The sequence below is a fragment of the Corvus moneduloides genome, chromosome 29 (genome assembly GCF_009650955.1).
Source record: "Corvus moneduloides isolate bCorMon1 chromosome 29, bCorMon1.pri, whole genome shotgun sequence".
Lineage (NCBI taxonomy): Eukaryota > Metazoa > Chordata > Aves > Passeriformes > Corvidae > Corvus > Corvus moneduloides.
In genome coordinates, this window is record NC_045504.1 from 2,184,944 (window position 1) to 2,210,811 (window position 25,868).

Sequence of the window (25,868 nt, forward strand, 5' to 3'; positions counted from 1 at the left end):
CGGGATGGATTTGGGGACCCTCTGGGATGGATTTGGGGACCCCCCAAGTCCCCCCAGATGGACACGAGGGAACCCCCCAGGACACCCGTGGGGGTCACGGGGGGCACAGGGTGGGCAAGGGGAGCCCCAAAATGGACACGAGACCCCCAAAATGGACACGGGAAACCTTAAATGGACACGGGACCCCTAAAACGGACACGGGGAGCCCCAAAATGGACACGGGACCCCTAAAATGGACACGGGGACCCCCGAAATGGACACGGGACCCCTAAAATGGACACGGGACCCCCGAAATGGACACGAGGACCCCCGAAATGGACACGGGGAGCCCCAGAATGGACACGGGGAGCCCCAAAATGGACACAGGGAGCCCCAAAATGGACACGGGGAGCCCCAAAATGGACACGGGACCCCCGAAATGGACACGGGGAGCCCCAAACTGGACACGCGAAGCCCAAATGGACACGGGGAGCCCTAAAATGGACACGGGGAGCCCCAAAATGGACACGGGGAGCCCGAAATGGACACGCGGAGCCCCAAACTGGACACGGGACCCCCGAAATGGACACCGGGACCCCCAAACTGGACACGGGAAGCCCCAAAATGGACACAGGGAGCCCCGAAATGGACACGGGACCCCCAAACTGGACACGGGACCCCCAAACTGGACACGGGAAGCCCCAAAATGGACACAGGGAGCCCCGAAATGGACACGAGGAGCCCTAAAATGGACACGGGACCCCCGAAATGGACACGGGGAGCCCCAAAATGGACACGGGGAGCCCCAAAATTGACACGGGGAGCCCTGAAATTGACACGGGGAGCCCCGAAATGGACACGGGGAGCCCTAAAATGGACACGAGGACCCCCAAAATGGACACAGGGAGCCCTAAAATGGACATGGGACCCCCCAAACTGGACACGGGAAGCCCCAGAATGGACACGGGGAGCCCTGAAATGGACACGGGGAGCCCCAAAAGGGACACAGGGAGCCCTAAAATGGACACGGGAAGCCTCAAACTGGACACGGGGAGCCCCAAAATGGACACGGGAGCCCCGAAATGGACACGAGGACCCCTGAAATGGACACGGGGAGCCCCAAAATGGACACGGGACCCCCGAAATGGACACGGGGAGCCCCAAAATGGACACGGGGACCCCCAAACTGGACACGGGGAGCCCCGAAATGGACACGGGACCCCCGCAATGGACACGGGGAGCCCTAAAATGGACACGGGACCCCCGCGGCTGCCACTGCTGGGGCTGGGACGGACACGGGGCGCTCCGGGACCCCCCGGCTCCGGGACTCCCCCGGCTCCTGGGGACCCCCGGGCGGGTCAGATGCGGATCCGCCCATCCCGGAGCCGCTCCCAGCGCTCGGGGTCCAGCGGGACGAACGCTCGGGCGGCCTCGTCCAGCACGAAGAGCGGCCCCGCCACGCGCGCGGGGTCGCAGCCGTCCCGCGCCAGCCGCACCTTCTGCTGCTTGAACGTCTCCGTCATCTCCAGCCGCTCCTGGGGGCAGCGGCGCCGTTGGGGACCCACCACGGACACCCCCGGACCCTCCCCGGACACCCCCGAGCATCCCCGGATCCTCCCCAGACCCCACCCAGATCCCTCCCGGACCCGCACCGGACACCCCCGGACCCTCCCCGGACAACCCCGAGCACCCCCGGACACCTCCGAGCACCCCCGGATCCTCCCCGGACCCCACCCGGATCCCTCCCGGATCCGCACCAGACACCCCCGGACACCCCGGACCCCCTCTGGACATCCGCGAACACCCCCCGTACCCCCCCGGACCCCCCCTGGACACCCCCGAGCACCCTCCGGACACGCCCGAGCACCCCTCAGACACCCCCGAGCACCCTCCAGACACCCCCGAGCATCCCCGAATCCCTCCCGGATCCCCCCCGGACACCCCCGAGCACCACCCGGGACCCCCGGACCTCCCCCGGACACCCCTGAGCACCCCCGGATCCCCCCCCGGGCCCCCCCTGGACACCCCCGAGCACCCTCCGGACACCCCCGAGCACCCCCGAATCCCTCCGGACCCCCGCCCCCGGACACCCCCGAACACCCCCGAGCACCACCCGGGACCCCCGGACCTCCCCCGGACCTCCCCCAGACACCCCTGAGCACCCCCGGATCCCCCCCGGACCCCACCCGGATCCCTCCCGGACCCTCCCCGGACACCCTCTCGCACCCCCCGGGACCCCCGGACCCCCCCGGTACCTGCAGGCGGAGGAAGCGGGGCCGCGCGTAGGGCGGCAGGAGCTGCTCCAGGTGCCGGTAGAGGCCGGGACCGTCCAGGGAGCGGCCGGGCCGCAGAACGAGCGCGGCCATCCCGGCACGGCCCTCGTGGCCTGCGGGCGAGGGGACACTTGGGGGGCACCGCGGGGCGTGAGGGGGGGGCCCCGGGAGGCGGTGCCGGGGGCGGCGGTACCTGGGACGGTGACACCGTAAACGGTGGCTTCCTGCAGGGACTCGTGGGCCAGCAGCGCCTCGGCCACTTCCGTGGTGGCCACGTTCTCGCCTTTCCACCTGGGAGGGGACGGGGGTGAGACCCCCCCCCAAATGTTTAACGGGGACGAGTCTCCCCTGAACATTCAATGGGGCCGAGCCCCCCCGGCGATGCAGGGAGGGGGGCTGGGGGTCCCGCGCTGTTCCCTCAGGCCAGGCTGGGGCTGAGGGGTGCCTCTCATGCTGGGGGGGGGGCTCTGGCACCTGAAGGTGTCCCCGGTGCGGTCCCGGAACCGCACGAACTGTTCCTCGTCCTGCTCCACCAGGTCCCCGGTGTTGAAGAACTCGTCCCCCTCGGCGAAGACCCCGCGGAGCAGCTTCTGCTCCGACAGCTCCCGGCTGCCGGCGTAGCCCAGGAAGGGGCTCCGGGGGGTCACGGGGGCGATCAGCAGCCCCGTCTCACCTGCGGGGGTGGGGACGGTGACGGGGGCACCCCGGGCACCCCCCCGGGAGCCGCCCCGTGCCCGCTCCTCACCCGTCCGGGCGCGGATGCAGCGTCCGGCCTCGTCCCGCTCCGGTGCTCCGGCCACGACGTCGTAACGAATGACCTCAAAGGGCGAGAAGAGCTGGGGAGAGAGGCCGGGCAGGGGTCAGCGCGCAGGGCGGGCGTTTGGGGGTGTTTGGGGCACAGACCCCCCCCCTCCCGGTCCCCAAACCTTGTAGATGAAGCTGCAGCGCCCCACGGCCCCCGGGGTCCCGGTGTAGTTGAAGAGGGTGACGTTGCCCTCGCTCATCCCGTAGGTCTCCACGATGCGCACGGGCCCGAAGCGCTGCTGGAAGCTCCGCCAGACGTCGGGGCGGAGGCCGCTGCCCACCGCCAGCCTCAGCCCGTGCTGCCGCTCCCCGGGGCGCTGCGGGGCCACTGTCAGCTCCGGGGGTGCCCCCCGGGACCCCCTTTCCCCAGCGCCCTGCCCTGACCTGGGGCTGGTTCACCAGGTACCGGCACAGCTCCCCGATGTACTGGAAGACGGTGACGCCCTCGGCGCGGCAGTCGTCCCAGAACTGGCTGGCGGAGAACTTCTCCTTCAGCACGCACGTGGCCCCTGCGGGACAGAGAGGGGGGATCAGCCCCCGAAACATCCCCGGACCCCCCCCCCCCCAAGGGCCCCGGCCCCGCTCACCGATGCCGATGCAGCCGATGATGCCCAGGAGGGACCCGGCCATGTGGTAGAGCGGCAGTGCCAGGTACACGACGTCCCGGCTGGAGGCTCCCACCAGCTCGTAGAAGCTCAGGCACATGATGGATTTGAGGTGGGACACGCGGGCGGCTTTGGGGAGCCCTGGAAGGGGAGAACAGAGCTGAGTCCCCCACGCTCACCCAGAACCCCCCCGGCCCTGGCCCCGGCCCCACCGGTGGTGCCCGAGGTGAAGATGTAGAGGCAGGTGTCGTTCATGTCCTCGGGCTCCCACACGTCCTCGGGCTCCAGCTCCTCGGAGGCCGCGTCCAGCAGCTCCTGCAGCGCCACGACGCCGGGCGGGTACGGCCCCGCTCCCAGCACCCACACGGCCACCCCGTCCTCCCGCAGGCTGGGCAGGAGCGGCTCCACCGACCCGAACAGGTCTGGGGGCACAGCACCGTGTGGGGACCACCCCGCTGGTCCCCTCCATCCACCCCCAGTGCCCCGCGTGCCACCCACCCCTTGTCCCCCTCGCTCCCACCGCGTTCCTCATTATGCCCCTGATCCCACTCCAGCTCCCGGTCCTCTCATCCCCCGGCCCCGGTCCCACCTCTGTCCCCGTTACAGCCCGGGATGTTCCCACTCCGCGCTCCCCATTAACCCCCCCGGTCGCCCCCGTTTCCCCGGTCCCCTCCCGTTCTCCCCGGTGTCCCCCTCGTTACCCCCCAGCCCCCGAAAGCTCCCCGGTCCCCCTCGGCCCTTTCCCCCCGCATTCCCCGCTCCCCTCCCGGTGTCCCGCCGGTGTCCCCCCCCGCTCTCACCGTCCGCCACCAGCAGCGCCCGCGCCCCGCAGCCGCGCAGGCAGTGCCGGAGCCCCGCGGGGCGCAGCGCCGTGCCCAGGAAGGCCGGGCGGGCCCCGAGCGCCGCCAGCCCGAACCAGCCCCACACGAAGCGGGGCTCGTTGCCCACCAGCAGCCCCACGGTGTCCCCGGGCCGCGGCGGGGCCCGCAGCGCCCGCAGCGCGTTCGCCATCCGCGCCACGCTCCGCGCCGCCCGCCCGAGCGGCTCCGCGCCCGCCCGGCCCCGCAGGAACGGCCGCGCCGGGGCCGCCCGGGCCGCGCGCAGGAACCGGGAGGCCACGCTCCCCCCGGGGCCGCGCCGCGCCCGCCGCCGGCACCGCAGCGCCCGCAGCGCGAACGCCAGGTCGGCCCAGAGGTGCGGCCGCAGCCGCCGCTGCAGCGCCAGCAGCGCCCCCAGAGCCCCCAGAGCCCCCAGAGCCAGCGGCCCCCCCAGGAGCCCCAGAGCCCCCAGACCCAGCGCCCCCAGCGCCGCCGCCAGCGCCATGGCCCGCGCCCGCCTCGACGGGGCGGGGCGGACACGCCCACCTTGGCCACGCCCCCTCCGGCCGCGCCCACTTTGGCCACGCCCCCTGGGCCCCCCCAACACCCTCTGCCAAGCCCCGCCACGGCCCCCCCACGCCGCCCCTGTCCCCCGATGTCCCCCCTGTCCCTCCCACGCCGCCCCTGTCCCCCCCCAGTCACCCCTGTCCCCCCTGTCCCCCCACGCCACCCCCGTCCCCCCAGTCCCCTCCTCATCGCCCCTGTGTCCCCCCACGTCCCCCCTGCCCCCCCCCACGCCGCTCCTGTCCCCCTCCAGTCACCCCTGTCCCTCCCACGCCGCCCCTGTCCCCCCATGTCCCCCCTGTCCCCCCCACACCGCCCCTGTCCCCACCCCCCCTGTCCCCAGCCCCTCCTCTACCCCCGCCCCGCGATGCGCCCCCCGCCCCTGCCCTGTCCCCTCTCCGTGTCCCCTCTCCCTGTCCCCTCCCCGTCCCCTCCTCCCTGTCCCCTTTCCGTGTGCCCCCTCCCTGTCCCCTCTCCCCGTCCCCCCCTCCCCGTCCCCGTCCGTGGCCTCCCCTCCCGCTCCCTCCCTGTCCCAGATTCCCGTGTCCCGGGGGGGTCTGGCAGTGCCACCGTCCCGGAGGAGCCACGTGCCCCAGCCGGGCCACACCGGGAACGGGGGACGGGGACGGGGGGGGGGACACGGCTTCGGCCCCCCCGCCCCCCACCCCCGGCACAAATCGGGGCCGTTTGGTAAAAAACAGGAAGGTTTTTATTGCTGCTTTCCTTAAAAACGCTTAAAAACGCTGAGGGAGCCGCGGGGGTGGGGCCAGGACCCCCCAAATCCCCCCCACCCCCTCCAAGGACCCCCAGGGGGCTGCGGGGGGGTGGGGGGGGGGCCGGGGCCGCTTTCCCGGGGGGCAGGACCCCCCCTCCCCTCCCCAAATCATCCTGGAGCAGCCATCGGGTTCCACCCTTTATTTACATTTCTATGGGAAAATGGGGGCTGGGGGTGTCCCCCCCTCCCCGTCCCCTCGGGGGGACCCCCCTGGGAGGGGGGCGGAGGGGGGGACACCGCGACCCCTCCCCACATGGCTGAGAAGGGGAGGGGTCACCGATGCCGGGGATTTGCCGGCACCGGTTTGGGGGAGCTCCCGTGGGGGTGGGGTCCCCATTTTGGGGGGTGGGGGAGAGGGTATTGGGGGGGGGGGTCCTGGCCCTCAGTCACTGTCCGAGCCCACGGCCGAGGAGCCTTTCCTTTTCCTCTTGGCCGGTTTGGGTTTGGTGTCCTCTTCCTCCTGCAGGGACAGGGACAGGGGGTCAGCGGGGTTTTGGGGAGCCCGGGAGGGGTCTCGGGGGGGCTCTCAGGGCTCGGGGGGGGGCACTCAGGGGGCTCTCAGGGTTCAGGGGGGGCTCTCAGAGCTCAGGGGGGGCTCTCAGGGCTCGGGGGGCTCTCAGGACTCGGGGTGGGCTCTCAGGGGGGCTCTCAGGGCTCTCAGGGGGCTCTCAGGGCTCGGGGGGCTCAGGGGGGGCTCTCAGGGCTCGGGGGGGGCTCTCAGGACTCGGGGTGGGCTCTCAGGGGGGCTCTCAGGGCTCTCAGGGGGGGCTCTCAGAGCTCAGGGGGGGCTCTCAGGGCTCAGGGGGGCACTCAGGGCTCGGGGGGGGCTGTCAGGGCTCTCATGGGGGGCTCGGGGGGGCACTCAGGGCTCGGGGGGCTCAGGGGGGGCTCTCAGGGCTCAGGGGGGGCTTTCAGGGCTCGGAGGGCTCTCACAGCTCATGGGGGGCTCTCAGGGCTCTCAGGGCTCGGGGGGGCTCTCAGGGCTCTCGGGGGGGCACTCAGGGCTCTCAGGGGGCTCTCAGGGCTCAGGGGGGGCTCTCAGGGCTCGGGGGGGATCTCAGGGCTCAGGGGGGCTCTCAGGGCTCGGGGGGCTCTCAGGGGGGACTCTCAGGGCTCGGGGTGGGCTCTCAGGGCTCGGGGGGCTCTCAGGGGGCTCTCAGGGCTCTCAGGGCTCGGGGGGGCTCTCAGGGGGGACTCTCAGGGCTCAGGGGGGCTCTCAGGGCTCGGGGGGCTCTCAGGGCTCGGGGGGCTCTCAGGGGGCTCTCACCGAGGCGCTGCTGGACCCCGACTCCTCCTCGTTGTTGGGGGGCTGCGCCGCGTTCTTGCGGCTGCGGGGGCTCGACAGGGCCGTGGCTTTCCGGCGGCTCTTGGGGGGTTTGCTGGAGGAATCCTCGTATTCCTCGGCCAGCGAGAAGAGGTCGGAGAACCTGGAGAGGATCAGGGGAAGGGGAAAAGCGGGGGGGTCAGTGAGGTTTTGGGGTCCCCAGGAGGGGAAGAGAGGCGGAGAGGAAGCGGGGGGGACTCTCACTTCATCTTGTGGGCCTCGTCACAGCTGGCCTGGACGTGCTGCAGCGCCTGCAGGATCGGGGTCTGGCTGAAAACTGCGGGAATGAGGCGGGAATGAGGCGGGAATGAGGCGGGAATGGGGAAAACAGCCCCGATCCCAGATCCCGAGCGGCCCCCCGGGCACCCACAGTTCTGTTTGGTGTTGGTCAGGTTGAGGCGGAGGTTGTCCAGGTGCTCCAGGATCTGCTCCAGGGTCAGCTGGGCCAGTTTGCTGCTGGAGCTGCGCAGGCTGCGGGGCAGAGGCGGCGTCAGGGACGGCGAGAAACGGGGTTGGGATGCCAAAAAATGGGGATGAGAGCCGCAGAAATGGGGGTGGAAGTGCCGAAAATGGGAGTGAGAGACCCAAAAATGGGGATGGGATGCCAAAAATGGGGATGAGAGACTGAAAAATGGGGATGGGATGCCAAAAATGGGGATGAGACACCTAAAAATGGGGATGGGATCCCAAAAATGGGGATGGGACAGCCAAAAATGGGGATGAGACCCCAAAAATGGGGATGGGATCCCAAAAATGGGGATGGGATCCCAAAAATGGGGATGAGACCCCAAAAATTGGAATGAGACACCCAAAAATGGGGATGAGATCCCAAAAATGGGAATGGGACCCCAAAAATGGGAATGAGACCCCCCAAAAAATGGGGATAAAACTCCCAAAAAATGGGGATGAGATCCCCAAAATTGGGAATGAGACCCCAAAAAATGGGGATAAGACACCCAAAAATGGGGATGAGACCCCAAAATTGGGGATGAGAGCCCAGAAATGGGGATAAAACCTCCAAAAATGGGAATGAGACCCCAGAAATGGGGATGAGACACCCAAAAATGGGGATGAGACCCAAATAATGGGGATAAACCCCCCAAAAATGGGAATGAGACCCCCCAAAAAAATGGGGATGAGACCCCCCAAAAAATGGGGATGAGACCCCCAAAAATGGGGATGAGATCCAAATAATAGGGATAAAACCCCCCAAAAATGGGGATGAGACACCCAAAAATGGGGATAAAACCCCCAAAAAATGGAGATAAAACCTCCAAAAATGGGGACGCGACCACACACAATGGGGATAAAACCCCCAAAAATGGGGACGAGACCCCACACAATGGGGATAAAACCTCCAAAAAATGGGGATAAACCCCCCAAAAATGGGGATGAGACCCCAAAAAAATGGGGATAAAACCCCCCAAAAATAGGATGAGACCCAAATAATGGGGATAAAACCCCCAAAAATGGGGGTGAGACCCTCTAAATGGGGATAAAACCCCCAAAAATGGGAATGAGACCCCAAAAATGAGGATGAGACCCAACTAATGGGGATAAAACCCCCAAAAACGGGGACGAGACCACACACAATGGGGATAAAACCTCCAAAAAATGGGGATGAGACCCCAAAAATGAGGATGAGACCCAAATAATGGGGATAAGACACCCAAGAAAATGGGGATAAAACCCCCAAAAAATAGGATGAGACCCTCAAAATGGGGATAAAACCTCCAAAAATGAGGATGAGACCCAAATAATGGGGATAAACCCCCCAAAAACGGGGACGAGACCCCACACAATGGGGATAAAACCTCCAACAAATGGGGATAAACCCCCCAAAAATGGGGATGAGACCTCCAAAACCTGGGGATGAGCCCCCCCAGGAACGGGGAGGAGCCAGGGTGGGAATTGCCGGGAAGCAGGGAGGGAATTGCCGACCTCTGGCGCTTGCGGGGCAGGCTGTTGTTCTTGATGAGCAGGGCCTTGATGTGCTCGCCCAGGAGGTCGTCGTGGCGCAGCCCCCAGTGCCGCAGGATGCTGGTGGTGAACTGGTCCTCGGGGTGGCACGGCCGGCTCAGCACCATCTTCACCATCTCCTCGCTGGGCCTGTGGGAAAGCGGGAATGGGGAAGGGCGGGAGAGTCCCACTGGGAATTTGGGGGATGGCGGGAGAATCACCCCTGGGAATGGGGAATGAGAATCCCACTGGGAATGGGGAATGGCAGGAGAGTCCCACTGGGAATTTGGGGGATGGCGGGAGAGTCCCACTGGGAATGGGGAATGAGAATCCGCCTGGGAATGGGGAATGGCGGGAGAAACCCACTGGGAATGGTGGGAGAACCCCCCTGGGAATGGGGAATGAGAATCCCCCTGGAATTTGGGAATGGTGGGAGAATCCCCCCCTGGAATGGGGAATGAGAATCCCCCTGGAATAGGGAAGGGCGGGAGAACCCCCCGGGAATGGGGAACGAGAATCCCCCGGGAATGGTGGGAGAATCCCTCCCTGGAATTTGGGAATGGCGGGAGAATCCCATGGGAATGGGGAATGGTGGGAGAACGCCCCTGGAATGGGGAATGGTAAGAGAATCCCCTGGGAATGGGGAATGGAGGGAGAATCCCCCTGGAATGGGGAATGAGAACCCCCCTGGAATGGGGAAGGGCGAGAGAATCCCCTGGGAATGGGGAATGGAGGGAGAATCCCCCTGGAATGGGGAATGAGAACCCCCCGGGGAATGGGGAAGGGCAGGAGAACCCCCCGGGGAATAGGGAATGAGAACCCCCCTGGAATTTGGGAACAGCAGGAGAATCCCCCCTGGAATTTGGGAACGGCGCGAGAATCCCCCTCGGTGCCCTCCAGAGTTGCCCCCATCTGGGATTCCAGGCACTGCCCCGGTATCCCAGTGCATCCCAGCGCATCCCAGTAGATCCTAGCGCATCCCAGTGCATCCCAGCACATCCCAGTGCATCCCAGCGCATCCCAGCTCCCATGGAGACACAGGGACAGTCCCGGTGGGCCCAACAAACCTCATCGGTTCCCCCCAGACCATTCCAGAACCCTTCTAGACCCCCTCAATGCCCCCCCAAATCCAGGATTCCAAGGCACCGCCAGGGATTCCCAGAATCCCAGCACATCCCCATTCCCACGGGGACATTCCCAAGGTCCCCCACCCCCAGCACTCACTTTTCCCTGCGGAGCTGCAGCAGGAGGCAGGACAGGGCCTCGGGATGCTCTGGAAGGGGGGAAGGAGAAGCTGAGCGGGGCTGGGGACCGGGAATATTCCTCCCCTCGGGAATGTCCCTGTCGGGAATGTCCCCGTCGGGAATGCCGCTCACCCTTGTACTTGAGGTGCTGCAGGATGGGGATGATGGTCTCCAGCGGGATGTTGTGCGCCAGGAAGAGCTGCCAGGTGCAGTACTGCTCAAAGGTCTCCCAGTCCAGGCTCTGAACTGGGATGGGAGCGCAGAGTGGGGATGGGAATAGCGGGGACAACCGGGATAATGGGGGTGGGGAACGGGGATAACGGGGATAACGGGGATAATGGGGATAACGGGGACAACCGGGATAACGGGGGTGGGGAACGGGGATAATGGGGATAACGGGGATAACGGGGACAACCGGGATAACGGGGGTGGGGAACGGGGATAACAGGGATAACGGGGATAACGGGGACAACCGGGATAACGGGGGTGGATAATGGGGCAACAGGGACAGCGGGGACCAGGGGGATAACGGGGATGGGGAATGGGGATAACGGGGATAACAGGGACAGCGGGGGCAAATGGGATAACGGGGGTGGGGAACGGGGATAACGGGGATAACAGGGATAACGGGGATAACGGGGACAACGGGGACAACGGGGACAAACGGGATAACGGGGATGGGGGACGGGGATAACGGGGATAACGGGGACAGTGGGGACAAACAGGATAACGGGGGTGGATAATGGGGATGGGGAACAGGGATAACAGGGACAGCGGGGACAAACGGGATAACGGGGGTGGGGAACGGGGATAACAGGGATAACGGGGATAACAGGGATAACAGGGACAGCGGGGACAAACGGGATAATGGGGGTGGGGAACGGGGATAACGGGGATAACGGGGACAGTGGGGACATACGGGATAACAGGGGTGGATAATGGGGCAACAGGGATAACAGGGACAGCGGGGACCAGGGGGATAACGGGGATGGGGAACGGGGATGGGGAACGGGGATAACAGGGACAGTGGGGACAAACAGGATAACGGGGGTGGATAATGGGGATGGGGAATGGGGATAACCGGGATAACAGAGAACAGGGACAGCGGGGGCAAATGGGATAATGGGGGTGGGGAACGGGAATTGGGAATGGGGATAACAGGGACAGCAGGGGCAAATGGGATAACGGGTGGATAACAGGGACAGGGGGATAACAGGGATGGGGAACAGGGATGGGGAATGGGGATGGAGAACAGAGACAACGGGGATAACAGGGACAGTGGGGACAAACAGGATAAAGGGGGTGGATAACAGGGACAGCAGGGACAGCGGGGACAGCGGGGACCAGGGGGATAATGGGGATGGGGAACAGGGACAGGGAACGGGGATAACAGGGATAACAGGGACAGTGGGGACAGCGGGGACAGGGGGGACAAATGGGTTAATGGGGGTGGATTAACGGGGATGGGGAATGGGCATAACCGGGATAACAGGGACAGTGGGGACAAACAGGATAAAGGGGGTGGATAACGGGGACAACGGGGACCAGGAGGGTAACGGGGATGGGGAACGGGGATGGATAACGGGGATGGATAACGGGGATGGGGAACGGGGATGGGGAACGGGGATGGGGAACGGGAATGGATAACGGGGATGGATAACGGGGATGGATAACGGGGATGGGGAACGGGGATGGGGAACGGGGATGGGGAACGGGGATGGGGAACGGGGATGGGGAATGGGAATGGAGAACAAGGACAAGAGAGATGACAAGAAGGCCAAGGGGGACAACAAGGATAACCGGAATAACGGGAACAACGAGGATAACAGGGATGGAGGACAGGGCCAATGGGGATAACAGGGATCTGTCTCAGCCCCTTGCTGAGCTCTGGGCACCCCCAAACCTGCCCGGGGTCCCCCCATCCCTCTGGGCACTGGGAATGGGGACGGAGCCCTGTCCTGGGAAAGGGCTGTGGGGACAGAGTTAACGAGGCTCCTTAATTAACGGGCTTATCCCAAAGCTGGATCAGGGAGAGCGGGATTTGCTCTGGGAACACCGAGAGACCCCACGGAGAGGCCGCGGAGCTGGGGCCGATTTTGGGATTTTCCGGGCTCATTCCCTGCCTGGCACCGCGGGAGCTCCCGGGAATCCCAGGCGGTGGAAGCACGGGAGCGCAGCGGGCACGGGGATAAACCCCACAATCCGGCTTGGGGCCGTGAGCCTTTAATGCCCGCAGGAAATCCAGCCCTTGGGATACCACGGGATGGGCAGATCCAGGGATCCCCCTCTGGACACGGCTGGCAAGGGCCAGGCCGGGGTTTGGGGCAAGGGAGAAGGGGGCAGCCCGGGAATTGCGGTGCCCAATTCCCGGGAACGGCGCTCACTGAGGATGTTGAGCACGGAATCCTTGCGGAACATGACGAGGTTTCCCATCATCACGTGGCACACGAGCTCCTGGAGCTGGGGGAGAACAGGGAAGGGGGTCAGGGGGGTGGGATCCGGCGGGAAAGGCACCAGGAGCATCCCTGGGATCCCTGGCATGGGAGCTGGGGGGGCTCCCCACACACAGAGCCCACTCCGGCTCTCATCCTCCTTTTCCCGGCTCCCCTGGATCCTCTGGATCCCTGCTCCTGGTCCTCCTTCCTCCCTGCTCCTCTGGATCCCTACTCCTCATCCTCTGGATCCTCTGGATCCCTGCTCCTGGTTCTCCTTCCTCCCTGCTCCTCTGGATCCCTACTCCTCATCCTCTGGATCCTCTGGATCCCTGCTCCTGGTCCTCCTTCCTCCCTGCTCCTCTGGATCCCTACTCCTCATCCTCTGGATCCTCTGGATCCCTGCTCCTGGTTCTCCTTCCTCCCTGCTCCTCTGGATCCCTACTCCTCATCCTCTGGATCCTCTGGATCCCTGCTCCTGGTCCTCCTTCCTCCCTGCTCCTCTGGATCCCTACTCCTCATCCTCTGGATCCTCTGGATCTCTGCTCCTGGTCCTCCTTCCTCCCTGCTCCTCTGGATCCCTACTCCTCATCCTCTGGATCCTCTGGATCTCTGCTCCTGGTCCTCCTTCCTCCCTGCTCCTCTGGATCCCTACTCCTCATCCTCTGGATCCTCTGGATCCCTGCTCCTGGTCCTCCTTCCTCCCTGCTCCTCTGGATCCCTACTCCTCATCCTCTGGATCCTCTGGATCCCTGCTCCTGGTTCTCCTTCCTCCCTGCTCCTCTTCATCCCCTGGATCCCAGCTCTTCATCCTCCTTCTTTCCAGCTCTTCAATCCCTGGATCCCTGCTCCTCGTGCCCTGGATCCTCTGGATCCCTGCTCCTCTGGATCTCACGGGATCCTCTGGATCCAGCCCCCCCAGAGCCCCACAGGGAAGCTCTTGGAGAAGCCCAGGAAGGCCCCAAGGAACGGCAGGAAGGAGGGGAAGGAAAACGCTCCGGGAAGCACCGACCCTTTGGATTTCGGCACATCCGGGCTCAGACCTCCCCCGCCCTCGCCTCCCACCCCAAGGAAAACCTGCTGGCGCAGCATTCCCGGCCCGGGAAGGGCAGGATTCCCGGGAATGCTGCGGGGCCAGGGGTTATCGGCACATCCCGCTGCAGACCCCGCTCCAGACGCACAACCCCGGAGCCGGCGGCATTCCAGAGGTGCCCCCGGCATTCCAGAAGTGCCCCCACACCCCCCCTCCGTGGCTATTTTTGGGTTCTCATGGCAACTCCGGAGCGGGAAAAATTCCTGCCAGGAGCGTCCGAGCCTGCGGCCAGGCCGGGCAGAACCAGCGGGGTTCCAGGGCAAGGGGCTCATCAGGGATAATTAGCATTGATTGCCCGGGAAATCGCTCTCCAGGAGATCCCTTGGAAGCGGCAGCAGCTTGGGATCAACCTTTGGACACCATAGGAGAGCCCCGGAGCTTTCGGGGCTCGCTCCGGCCGGGATTAAGGAATTGGAGCCCACGGATGGCTCGTTTTGGGGTTAAATCTGCCGGGAATGGCGCAGAAGGGTCGGGAAGGAACCGCTCCCAGCCGGATCCCCCCGCACCTGGAAGGAGTCGATGACGGCCACGATCATGTTCAGCAGCTCCCCGCTCCGCAGGGTCTCGTCCGGGAACTGGGGAGGAACAAAATCCAGGGGGATTCAGGGAAGGACACAGGGGAGAGGTCTCCCAAAACTCTGACCCCCATGGAAAAGCTCCGATCCCCACGGAAAAGCTCCTGAGGGCCCAGCACGGCAGCTCCGACAGCGGGGGGCAGCCGTCAGCCAGCCCGGGGCCCCTGGAACTCCCTGTTTTCCCTCTGGCTCTGCTCCCCGTTCCAGGGCCTCGCACGGAAACACGAAATCCATCACCCGCGGGAGCCAAGGGCCGGGAACGGCGGCGGCAGGCGGGAACGGCAGCTCCGAGGGAGCGGGATGTGCCGATCCCGGGATTAGGGGTCACCGTGGGGAACGGGCTGACCCCACCCTGGGATGGATCCCAAGGACGGGGAGGGATCCAGCTGCTGCTCTGGGCCAGGATCCCGCTGCACATTCCATGGATGCGAGGTTTCCTCCCTTGCCAGGCTGTGCCCCATTCCCACAGAATTCCCTCCTTAGGAACGGGGCAGAGCTGTTCCAGCTGATCCAGGCACGAAGGAGGAGCAGGGCCAGCTCCTTCCTCCCGGGAATGGGAAGTGAGCACGCAGAGAGGTTTTGGGATTCATGGCTTCTCCGCTGTGGTGCACCCGGGATGGAGCTCGGGACACACCCGGGATGGAGCTCGGGACACACCGGGAATGGGGCTCGGGACACACTGGGAATGGGGCTCGGGACACACCGGGGATGGAACTCGGGACACACCGGGGATGGGGCTCGGGACACACCGGGAATGGAGCTCGGGACACACCGGGAATGGGGCTCGGGACACACCCGGGAATGGGGCTCGGGACACACCAGGATGGAGCTCGGGACACACACGGGGATGGAGCTCGGGACACACCGGGAATGGAGCTCGGGACACACCGGGATGGAGCTCGGGATGGAGCTCGGGACACACCCGGGATGGAGCTCGGGATGGAGCTCGGGACATACCGGGATGGAGCTCGGGATGGAGCTCGGGACATACCGGGAATGGAGCTCGGGACACAACGGGAATGGAGCTCGTGACAAACCGGGAATGGAGCTCGGGACACACCGGGAATGGGGCTCGGGACACACCGGGATGGAGCTCGGGACACACCGGGAATGGGGCTCGGGACACACCCGGGAATGGGGCTCGGGACACACCAGGATGGAGCTCGGGACACACACGGGGATGGAGCTCGGGACACACCGGGAATGGAGCTCGGGACACACCGGGATGGAGCTCGGGATGGAGCTCGGGACACACCCGGGATGGAGCTCGGGACATACCGGGAATGGAGCTCGGGACACAACGGGAATGGAGCTCGTGACAAACCGGGAATGGAGCTCGGGACACACCGGGAATGGAGCTTGGGACACACCGGGAATGGGGCTCGGGACACACCGGGAATGGGGCTCGGGATGGAGCTCAGGACACACCGGGAATGGAGCTCGGGACACACCGGGAATGGGGCTCGGGACACACTGGGAATGGGGCTCGGGACACACCGGGGATGGAACTCGGGACACACCGGGGATGGGGCTCGGGACACACCGGGAATGGAGCTCGGGACACACCGGGAATGGGGCTCGGGACACACCCGGGAATGGGGCTCGGGACACACCAGGATGGAGCTCGGGACACACACGGGGATGGAGCTCGGGACACACCGGGAATGGAGCTCGGGACACACCGGGATGGAGCTCGGGATGGAGCTCGGGATGGAGCTCGGGACACACCCGGGATGGAGCTCGGGACATACCGGGAATGGAGCTCGGGACACAACGGGAATGGAGCTCGTGACAAACCGGGAATGGAGCTCGGGACACACCGGGAATGGGGCTCGGGACACACCGGGATGGAGCTCGGGACACACCGGGAATGGGGCTCAGGACACACCGGGATGGAACTCAGGACACACCCGGGATGGAGCTCGGGACACACCGGGAATGGAGCTCAGGACACACCGGGAATGGTGCTCGGGACACACTGGGATGGAGCTCAGGACACACCCGGGAATGGAGCTTGGGACACACCGGGAATGGGGCTCGGGACACACCGGGAATGGGGCTCGGGACACACTGGGAATGGAGCTCGGGACACACCGGGATGGAGCTCGGGATGGAGCTCAGGACACACCGGGAATGGAGCTCGGGACACAACGGGAATGGAGCTCGTGACAAACCGGGAATGGAGCTCGGGACACACCGGGAATGGGGCTCGGGACACACCGGGAATGGGGCTCGGGACACACCGGGAATGGAGCTCGTGACAAACTGGGAATGGAGCTCGGGACACACCGGGAATGGGGCTCGGGACACACCGGGAATGGGGCTCGGGACACACCCATGCCAGGGACTCAGGGATCCCCGGTGCAGGACCCCGGGCACACCTGGGCACACGTGGGGCTCTCACCTCGGTGCGGACAGCCCCCGGGCACACCTGGGCACACCTGGGCACACCTGGGCACACCTGGAGCTCTCACCTCGGTGTAGATGGAGGGCGTGAGGAAGCAGAGCAGCCGCACGTCGTCCTCCTGGCACGCCTTCATGTCCATCATCAGGCACGTGTGCAGCTCCCCGAGCTGCGTGGCCTGGGCGAACGACTCGTACAGCCCCATCCTGCCCAGCGCCGCCTTGCTGGGGACACAGCGCAGCTGGCACCGGGCACAGCTGGCACAGCTGGCACAGCTGGCACCCAGCGCACGCCTGGCACAGCTGGCACAGCTGGCACACAGCCGGCACAGCTGGCGCATGGCACACCCGAGCCAGGGCACCCACAGGGACAGGCAGGGGAGGGGAGGGGAGTGGAGGGGAGGGACACGTGCAGGTGAGAGGAGGTGGGAGGAGAAGTGCCCAGGTGAGATGGAGGTGCCCAGGTGAGGGCATGGCCCAGGTGAGAGGGAGGAGTCACAGGAGGGAGGGGCCCAGGTGAGGATGGGATTCAGGCGAGATGGAGATGCCCAGGTGAGAAGGAGATGCCCAGGTGAGAAGGAGATGCCCAGGTGAGAGGGAGGAGTCACAGGAGGGTGTGGCCTAGGTGAGGATGGGATTCAGGCGAGATGGAGATGCCCAGGTGAGAAGGAAGTGCCCAGGTGAGAAGGAAGTGCCCAGGTGAGGGCAAGACCCAGGCAAGAGGGAGGAATTGCAGGAGGGAGGAGCCCAGGTGAGGGTGGGATCCAGGTGAGATGGAGATGCCCAGGTGAGGGCATGGCCCAGGTGAGGAGTCACAGGAGGGTGTGGCTCAGGTGAGGATGGGATCCAGGTGAGAAGGAGGTGCCCAGGTGAGAGGGAGGAGTCACAGGAGGGAGGGGCCCAGGTGAGGATGGGATCCACGTGAGATGGAGGTGCCCAGGTGAGAAGGAGGTGCCCAGGTGAGAAGGAGGAGTCACAGGAGGGAGGGGCCCAGGTGAGGATGGGATCCACGTGAGATGGAGGTGCCCAGGTGAGAAGGAGGTGCCCAGGTGAGAAGGAGGAGTCACAGGAGGGAGGGGCCCAGGTGAGGATGGGATCCAGGTGAGAAGGAGGTGCCCAGGTGAGAAGGAGGTGCCCAGGTGAGAGGGAGGAGTCACAGGAGGGCGTGGCCCAGCTGAGGGCGGTACCCAGGGCGAGGGCGTGGCCCCGGGGCTCACCTGGCCCGCAGGTAGTAGAGCAGGTGGTAGCCGATCTTGGGCTGCTTCTGGTAGAGCTCGGAGAGCAGGTCCAGCAGCAGCGAGAAGCCGCTGTTGTCCTCCTGCATCTGGCACAGGTTCCTTGGGAAGAGCGGGAATGCCGCCGGGATAACGGCGGGAATGTCAGCGGGATGACAGGGACGGACACCCTCCCGCTCCCCAAAATCCCACAGAAACCCCTCGTTTCCCACTAGAAGTAGGGCAGAGGGAAGTGAGAAACTGCTTGGGTTTTTGGGATCAGCGCTGGGATGTGCGGGATTGAGCAAACGAGGCTGGAATTCCCAAGGATTTGGGAAGGGACGTACCGGAATATCAAGTAAAGGGGCTTCCCCACGGACTCCTCCAGGGACCTGCGGGACAGACGGACACTCTGAGCTCCTGGGGCGCCCACGCTCCGGGTTTTCCCAGGAAAGGCTCGGGATAAGCCCTGGATCCCACCCTGGATCCCCCCGGCTGCTGGGGAGGCAGGAATATCCTGCAGCAGCTCCGGCTCCAAGGAAACCCTGGAGAAAGGCTGAGCCCAGCAGAGGAACTTCCCAGGGAAGCCACATCCAAAACTGGGAATATTTCCCTGGGAAAAGCCGAGATTCCGAGCCCTTACTCCTCCGTGATCTCCTCCGGCAGAACCTCCCCGCGGAAGTGAGCCTTGAACAGCTCCTGCAGGCAGGACGCGAGCACCGAGAGCTGCTCCGAGTCGAAATCCTCCTGGAAAAGGGACGGGAGAAGGGATGGGAGGAGCTTGGAGCCTGCCCGGCACAGGGAAGGGACACGAGAACGGATCCCAGGCTGCTCCGGGGCCTTTTCCAGCACCAGGGATCCCAAATCACTGCCAGGGATCCCAGGATCTTGAGAACAATCCCAGATCTCTGCCAGGGAGCCCAGATCATTCCCAGATCTCTGCCACCAATTCCAGATCATTCCCAGTGATCCCAGATCAGTCCCAGCTATCCCAGATCATTCCCAGATCATTCCCAGCAATCCCAGATCGCTCCCACCACTCCCAGATCATTCCCACTGATCCCAGATCATTCCCACCAATCCCAGATCACTCCCACCAATCCCAGATCGCTCCCACCAATCCCAGATCGCTCCCACTGATCCCAGATTGCTCCCACCACTCCCAGATCACTCCCAGCAATCCCAGATCATTCCCAGCAATCCCAGATCACTACCACTCCCAGATCACTCCCAGTGATCCCAGATTGCTCCCAGCAATCCCAGATCGCTCCCACCAATCCCAGATCATTCCCAGCAATCCCAGATCACTCCCAGCGATCCCAGATCACTCCCACCGATCCCAGATCTCTGCTGGGGACATTCAGGCACCGGGAGCAGGGACGGATCCATGGATGGAGCAGCCCAGGCTCCCAATGGATCCCAAAGGGATCCGAGCGTCCCCAGGCTCCCATGTCCCCACTCCCGGTGGGGCAGAGGCGATCCCAGATCCCCAGCCCGGGCTGGATCCCGGCCGCTCCCGGCTCCGTTACCTCCAGGACCTGATCCACGATCTCCTGCATGACCTCGCACTGCGCCTCCGTGTCGCTGCGGCACAACGGGGACGGGAAACCCCGGTTATCCGGGAGAGCAGGGATCGGGAATTCGGGGGGCTCGGGACACGTTCCATGGTTAAATCGGGATATTGAGGGCGCTTAAGAGCCAGGAATTCCATGGAATCACTGAGGGGCAGGAGCTCCCTCGGATGGAGGGAATTCCAAGGGAGCTGGGAATCGAGGGTGGAGGCGAGGCTGGAGAACACTCGGAGATATCCCTGCTCCCTTCTCAATCCCACAGAATTCCTGTTCCTTCCTCAATCCCAAAGAATTCCTGCTCCCTCCTCAATCCCAGATATCCCTGTTCCTTCCTCAATCCCAGATATCCCTGCTCCTTCCTCAATCCCACAGAATTCCCGCTCCTTCCTCCATCCCATAGAATTCCCATTCCCTCCTCAATCCCACAGAATTCCTGTTCCTTCCTCAATCCCAAAGAATTCCTGCTCCCTCCTCAATCCCAGATATCCCTGCTCCTTCCTCAATCCCACAGAATTCTTGCTCCTTCCTCCATCTCGAAGAATTCCCATTCCCTCCTCAATCCCACAGAATTCCCGTTCCTTCCTCAATCCCAAAGAATTCCCATTCCCTCCTCCATCCCAGATATCCCTGTTCCTTCCTCCATCCCAGATATCCCTGCTCCTTCCTCCATCCCACAGAATTCCTGCTCCTTCCTCCATCCCAGATATCCCTGTTCCCTCCTCAATCCCACAGAATTCCTGTTCCTTCCTCAATCCCACAGAATTCCTGTTCCTTCCTCAACCCCGAAGAATTCCCATTCCCTCCTCCATTGCAGATATCCCTGCTCCCTTCTCAATCCCACAGAATTCCTGTTCCCTCCTCAATCCCACAGAATTCCTGTTCCCTCCTCAATCCCACAGAATTCCTGTTCCCTCTTCAATCCCACAGAATTCCTGTTCCTTCCTCAATCCCACAGAATTCACATTCCCTCAATCCCAAAGAACTCCCATTCCCTCCTCAATCCCAGATATCCCTGTTCCTTCCTCCATCCCAGATATCCCTGCTCCCTTCTCAATCCCACAGAATTCCCGTTCCTTCCTCAGTCCCACAGAATTCCTGCTCCTTCCTCCATCCCATAGAATTCCCATTCCCTCCTCAATCCCACAGAATTCCTGCTCCTTCCTCCATCCCATAGAATTCCCATTCCCTCCTCAATCCCACAGAATTCCTGCTCCCTCCTCAATCCCACAGAATTCCTGTTCCTTCCTCAATCCCAAAGAATTCCTGCTCCCTCCTCAATCCCAGATATCCCTGCTCCTTCCTCAATCCCACAGAATTCTTGCTCCTTCCTCCATCTCGAAGAATTCCCATTCCCTCCTCAATCCCACAGAATTCCCGTTCCTTCCTCAATCCCAAAGAATTCCCATTCCCTCCTCCATCCCAGATATCCCTGTTCCTTCCTCCATCCCAGATATCCCTGCTCCTTCCTCCATCCCACAGAATTCCTGCTCCTTTCTCCATCCCAGATATCCCTGTTCCCTCCTCAATCCCACAGAATTCCTGTTCCTTCCTCAATCTCACAGAATTCCTGTTCCTTCCTCAACCCCGAAGAATTCCCATTCCCTCCTCCATTGCAGATATCCCTGCTCCCTCCTCAATCCCACAGAATTCCTGTTCCCTCCTCAATCCCACAGAATTCCTGTTCCCTCCTCAATCCCAGATATCCCTGCTCCCTCCTCAATCCCACAGAATTCCTGTTCCCTCTTCAATCCCACAGAATTCCTGTTCCTTCCTCAATCCCACAGAATTCACATTCCCTCCTCAATCCCAAAGAACTCCCATTCCCTCCTCAATCCCAGATATCCCTGTTCCTTCCTCCATCCCAGATATCCCTGCTCCCTTCTCAATCCCACAGAATTCCCGTTCCTTCCTCAATCCCACAGAATTCCTGCTCCTTCCTCCATCCCATAGAATTCCCATTCCCTCCTCAATCCCACAGAATTCCTGCTCCCTTCTCAATCCCACAGAATTCCTGTTCCTTCCTCAATCCCAAAGAATTCCTGCTCCCTCCTCAATCCCAGATATCCCTGCTCCTTCCTCAATCCCACAGAATTCCTGCTCCTTCCTCCATCTCGAAGAATTCCCATTCCCTCCTCAATCCCACAGAATTCCCATTCCTTCCTCAATCCCAAAGAATTCCCATTCCCTCCTCCATCCCAGATATCCCTGTTCCTTCCTCCATCCCAGATATCCCTGCTCCTTCCTCCATCCCACAGAATTCCTGCTCCTTCCTCCATCCCAGATATCCCTGTTCCCTCCTCAATCCCACAGCATTCCTGCTCCTTCCTCAATCTCACAGAATTCCTGTTCCTTCCTCAATCCCACAGAATTCCTGTTCCTTCCTCAACCCCGAAGAATTCCCATTCCCTCCTCCATTGCAGATATCCCTGTTCCCTCCTCAATCCCAGATATCCCTGCTCCCTCCTCAATCCCACAGAATTCCCATTCCCTCCTCCATCCCAGATATCCCTGTTCCTTCCTCAATCCCAGATATCCCTGCTTCCTCCTCAATCCCAGATATCCCTGCTTCCTCCTCAATCCCACAGAATTCCTGCTCCCTCCTCCATCCCAGATATCCCTGCTCCTTCCTCAATCCCACAGAATTCCCATTCCCTCCTCAAGCCCACAGAATTCCCATTCCCTCCTCAATCCCACACCGGAGCAGGGAACTCGGAGCCTTTTCCCCTCTCTGTCCCCACTCCTGCAGCTCCCAGGAATTCCACCAGCTCCTTCTTCCCAAGCCCTTTTCCTGCAGGAATTCCCTCTCAGTGGGGGACAACCCATGGGGCTGTGGGAGCTCTGGGAAGGATCCACGGCAATGGGAATGACGGGAATAACGGGAATAACGGGCCCCACCTGCCCTTCTGCAGCTGCAGCACTTTGTCCCTCAGGGACTCGTCCAGCTGCTCCAGGAACGGGGTGATGTCCACAGGCTCCTCCACGATGGATTCCTTGATGGGATGGAACCTGAACTCCCTCTTCTTCCCTGAAACCAGGAAAACCCCGCCGGGATGAGGGATTTTCCTCCTCCTCCTCCTCCTCCCTTGGAGCCGTGTCCAGGGCAACGTGTCCCAAACGTTGGGAATGTCCAGGATCGAGGTCCCTGCTCAGTCCCCTTCCCAAACCTGACCCTTCAACATTCCCAAGGTGTCTCTAATTTGGGATTGGGATTCTGGGGCTGCTGTGAAATCCTTTGCCCCATCCTAGGCCTGAGGTCACTTCCCAGTGCTGGGAAAACGCCCTGGCACGGCGGGAATCCCACAGGGATCCGAGCGGCGAGGCCGGGAACAGCTCCAGAGCGGGAATTTGGGTGAGTCCAGTGGGATGTGAGGCTGGAAAAAGCCCTCTGAGTTCCCAGGAACGGCCAGGAAAGGGAAGGAACCCTTTGGGCACGGATCCCGACCCGGATCCACGCTGGATGTGGGAATCAGCTCCTCCACACCCTCCCTGCAGGAGGAAAATCGGGATCTCCCAACGGGATCAACTCTGGGCTTTGGAGGGAATCGTGTTTACAGCCGGGAATTCTGCTGTCCGTGGGGAATTCTGGGAATTCCGGGAGCTCCCTCACCTTTGCTGTTCAGCTCCTCTTCGTCGTCGCTGAAGGCGGCCTCGGCGTTGTCATAGCAACCGTCATCCTTCTCCAGGTGGTTCTCCATCTCCATGGGAACCGGCTCCTCGATTTTCACTGGGAGCACGGAGCAGCCGCCTGAGGCCTCTCCCAAAAAACAGCCCCGGGAAAGGATCCCGGGAAAGCTCCGGAGCTTGGCGGAGCAGCCACAATTCCCTAAATCCCACCGTTCCCATCCCTGGAGCCTTGTCCGACCCATCCAGCCACCGCTGCCGGAGGAATTCCAGGGAAAACTCCCACCAGAGGATCGGCCACGAGCCCCCATTCCCTACCTTCGATGGGGGGCGAGGGGGAGCTGCAGAATTCCGGGAATTTCTCCCTCAGCATGGCCCGGAGCTCCTTGTCCAGCTTGGGGTTGTCGAAGAGCGGGGCCAGGTGCCTGCGGGATGGGACAGGGATCAGCCGGAGCCGGGATGAGCCTGATCCCGATGGGAATAGCGGGGTTCCCTCGGGATCCCCTCACCTGTGCCACCACCGGAATGTGGGAATGGGAGAAAGGGGCTGGAATTCCCGGGAGAGGAGCAGGAGCATCCCGGGGAAATCCCGATTCCCTCACCCCCACCCCCCTCCATCCCTTTTTCCTTCAGGGAAGGGCTCCAGGACAGCCACCAGGACACGACTCCGGCTGCTCCTGAGGTTTCATGGATTCTCCCAAGGTTTTATGGATAACACCACCACCGCCCTCGGAGCGCCGGGAGAGACCCGGGGGAGCGCAGGCGGCCGTGTCCGTGTTGGAAAATTTGGGAAAACGTGGGAAAATCCGGGGCCCTTACGCCAGGACTCGCTTCTCCACGATGTGCGTGAGGGAGTTGAACACTCCCTGCCGGACGTGGGCTTCCAGAGGGGGGTAGAAATTGGGAATGATCTGGAAGAGATCAGGGATGAACAAGTGTGGGGTTAAGGGTCTGGAAATGGTGGAAAATCCCCCCCCCCCCCCCGTCAGGGGCAGGGAATTCCCAGTTCCGGGAATGCGGGAGAAGGGCCCTGAATGCTCGGATCTGTCCGGGCCTTCGCTCCTGCCGGGATTCCTGCTTGGATCCTGGGACATCCCGGGAATGTTCCCCCAGTTCTGCAGCCAGGAGCAGCCGGTTTGGACTGGGAGGGATGGGAGGGATGCAGCTCCTGGCCGGATCCCGATTCCCAGAAACTCCCCCAGCCCTCCCCGGGACCCAATTCCTGGAACCAGCAGCTCCTGGCACCGCTTCCCTGCCCTGGGATGGGCCACGGAGCCTCTGGATCATTCCCTGACACTCTGATCCCCCCGGGGGACGAGGGCTGGGCCAGGAATTCCATGTGGGAACAATCCAGAAGCCTTTTCCTACATCAGCCCAGCAGGGTTTGCTGGCGGCGCTGCCTTCCCACGATTAACGAGGGCCACACGGATCCAAGGATCCGGGAACGCTCTGGATTCATCCCCGAGGTCCCACTGAGGGCTGGGGATGGTTCAGCAGCGAGGGGAAAATCCCTGCTGGATTTGGGATGGGGATTTGGGAGGTGCAGCCGACTCTGGGATCCAGAGGGATGCGCTGGGGGGAAATGCCAGCGGAGCTGGGTGGGATTTTGGGGCCTTTGGGGTGGGATTTGTGGGGCCTTTGGGGTGGGATTTGCGGATCCCTTGGGTCGGGATTTGTGGAGTCTTTGGGGTGGGATCTGTGGATCCCTTTGGGGTGGGATTTTGGGGCCTCTGGGGTGGGATTTGTGGAACTTTTGGATTGGGATTTTGGAGCCTTTGGGGTGGGATTTGTGGAACTTTTGGATTGGGATTTTGGAGCCTTTGAGGTGGGATTTGTGGAACTTTTGGACTGAGATTTTGGGGCCTTTGGGGTGGGATTTGCGGACCCCTTGGGGTGGGATTTGTGGAGCCTTTGGATTGGGATTTGTGGATCCCTTTGGATTGGGATTTGTGGATCCCTTTGGGGTGGGATTTGTGGATCCCTTGGGGTCAGGATTTGTGGATCCCTTTGTATTGGGATTTGTGGAGACTTTGGGGTGGGATTTGTGGAACTTTTGGATTGAGATTTTGGGGCCTTTGGGGTGGGATTTGTGGATCCCTTGGGGTCAGGATTTGTGGATCCCTTTGTATTGGGATTTGTGGAGACTTTGGGGTGGGATTTGTGGATCCCTTTGGGGTGGGATTTGTGGACCCCTTGGGGTGGGATTTGTGGAACTTTTGGGGCGGGATTTGTGGATCCCTCGGGTCGGGATTTGTGGACCCCTTGGGTTGGGATTTGTGGATCCCTCGGGTCGGGATTTGTGGAATTTTTGGATTGGGATTTGTGGAGCTTTTGGGTTGGGATTTGTGAACCCCTTGGATTGGGATTTGTGGAACTTTTGGATTGGGATTTGTGGATCCCTCGGGTCGGGATTTGTGGACCCCTTGGGTTGGGATTTGTGGATCCCTCGGGTCGGGATTTGTGGAACTTTTGGATTGGGATTTGTGGAGCCTTTGGGTCGGGATTTGTGAACCCCTTGGGTCGGGATTTGTGGAACTTTCGGATTGGGATTTGTGGATCCCTTGGATCAGGATTTGTGGAACTTTTGGATTGGGATTTGTGGATCCCTTTGAAT

The 25,868-nt window shown here is 62.7% G+C and overlaps 2 protein-coding genes across 4 annotated transcripts in view; both read right to left on the reverse strand.

The window, feature by feature from the left end:
- Positions 1 to 1,249: 1,249 nt before the first annotated feature.
- On the reverse strand, positions 1,250 to 4,701 carry SLC27A3 (solute carrier family 27 member 3). The gene is made up of 10 exons (XM_032093218.1): positions 4,462 to 4,701; positions 3,874 to 4,083; positions 3,644 to 3,802; positions 3,441 to 3,565; positions 3,179 to 3,373; positions 2,998 to 3,088; positions 2,727 to 2,925; positions 2,446 to 2,543; positions 2,235 to 2,365; positions 1,250 to 1,514 (listed from the first exon to the last, which is right to left on the reverse strand). The coding sequence occupies exons 1-10, from the start codon at positions 4,670 to 4,672 to the stop codon at positions 1,338 to 1,340; spliced, it is 1,596 nt and encodes a 531-aa protein (XP_031949109.1). The 5' UTR covers positions 4,673 to 4,701; the 3' UTR covers positions 1,250 to 1,337.
- Positions 4,702 to 5,729: 1,028 nt separating this feature from the next.
- INTS3 (integrator complex subunit 3) overlaps positions 5,730 to 25,868 on the reverse strand; it is a 41,279-nt gene continuing 21,140 nt past the window's right edge. The window contains exons 13-30 of one of the 3 annotated variants that reach the window (XM_032093110.1): positions 24,074 to 24,165; positions 23,573 to 23,679; positions 23,241 to 23,357; positions 22,529 to 22,658; positions 19,592 to 19,646; positions 18,706 to 18,809; positions 18,410 to 18,454; positions 18,066 to 18,185; positions 16,920 to 17,073; positions 14,377 to 14,445; positions 12,730 to 12,805; positions 10,478 to 10,591; positions 10,326 to 10,374; positions 9,084 to 9,251; positions 7,513 to 7,613; positions 7,347 to 7,419; positions 7,086 to 7,245; positions 5,730 to 6,278 (exon numbers count right to left, since the gene is read on the reverse strand). In XM_032093110.1, coding sequence (XP_031949001.1) covers positions 6,201 to 6,278; positions 7,086 to 7,245; positions 7,347 to 7,419; positions 7,513 to 7,613; positions 9,084 to 9,251; positions 10,326 to 10,374; positions 10,478 to 10,591; positions 12,730 to 12,805; positions 14,377 to 14,445; positions 16,920 to 17,073; positions 18,066 to 18,185; positions 18,410 to 18,454; positions 18,706 to 18,809; positions 19,592 to 19,646; positions 22,529 to 22,658; positions 23,241 to 23,357; positions 23,573 to 23,679; positions 24,074 to 24,165 — 1,812 coding nt within the window. In that variant the 3' untranslated portion in view covers positions 5,730 to 6,200. Of the gene's footprint in view, positions 6,279 to 7,085; positions 7,246 to 7,346; positions 7,614 to 9,083; positions 9,252 to 10,325; positions 10,375 to 10,477; positions 10,592 to 12,729; positions 12,806 to 14,376; positions 14,446 to 16,919; positions 17,074 to 18,065; positions 18,186 to 18,409; positions 18,455 to 18,705; positions 18,810 to 19,591; positions 19,647 to 22,528; positions 22,659 to 23,240; positions 23,358 to 23,572; positions 23,680 to 24,073; positions 24,166 to 25,868 lie in introns of all 3 variants that reach the window. The other 2 variants (XM_032093108.1, XM_032093109.1) reach the window with 2 other exon arrangements.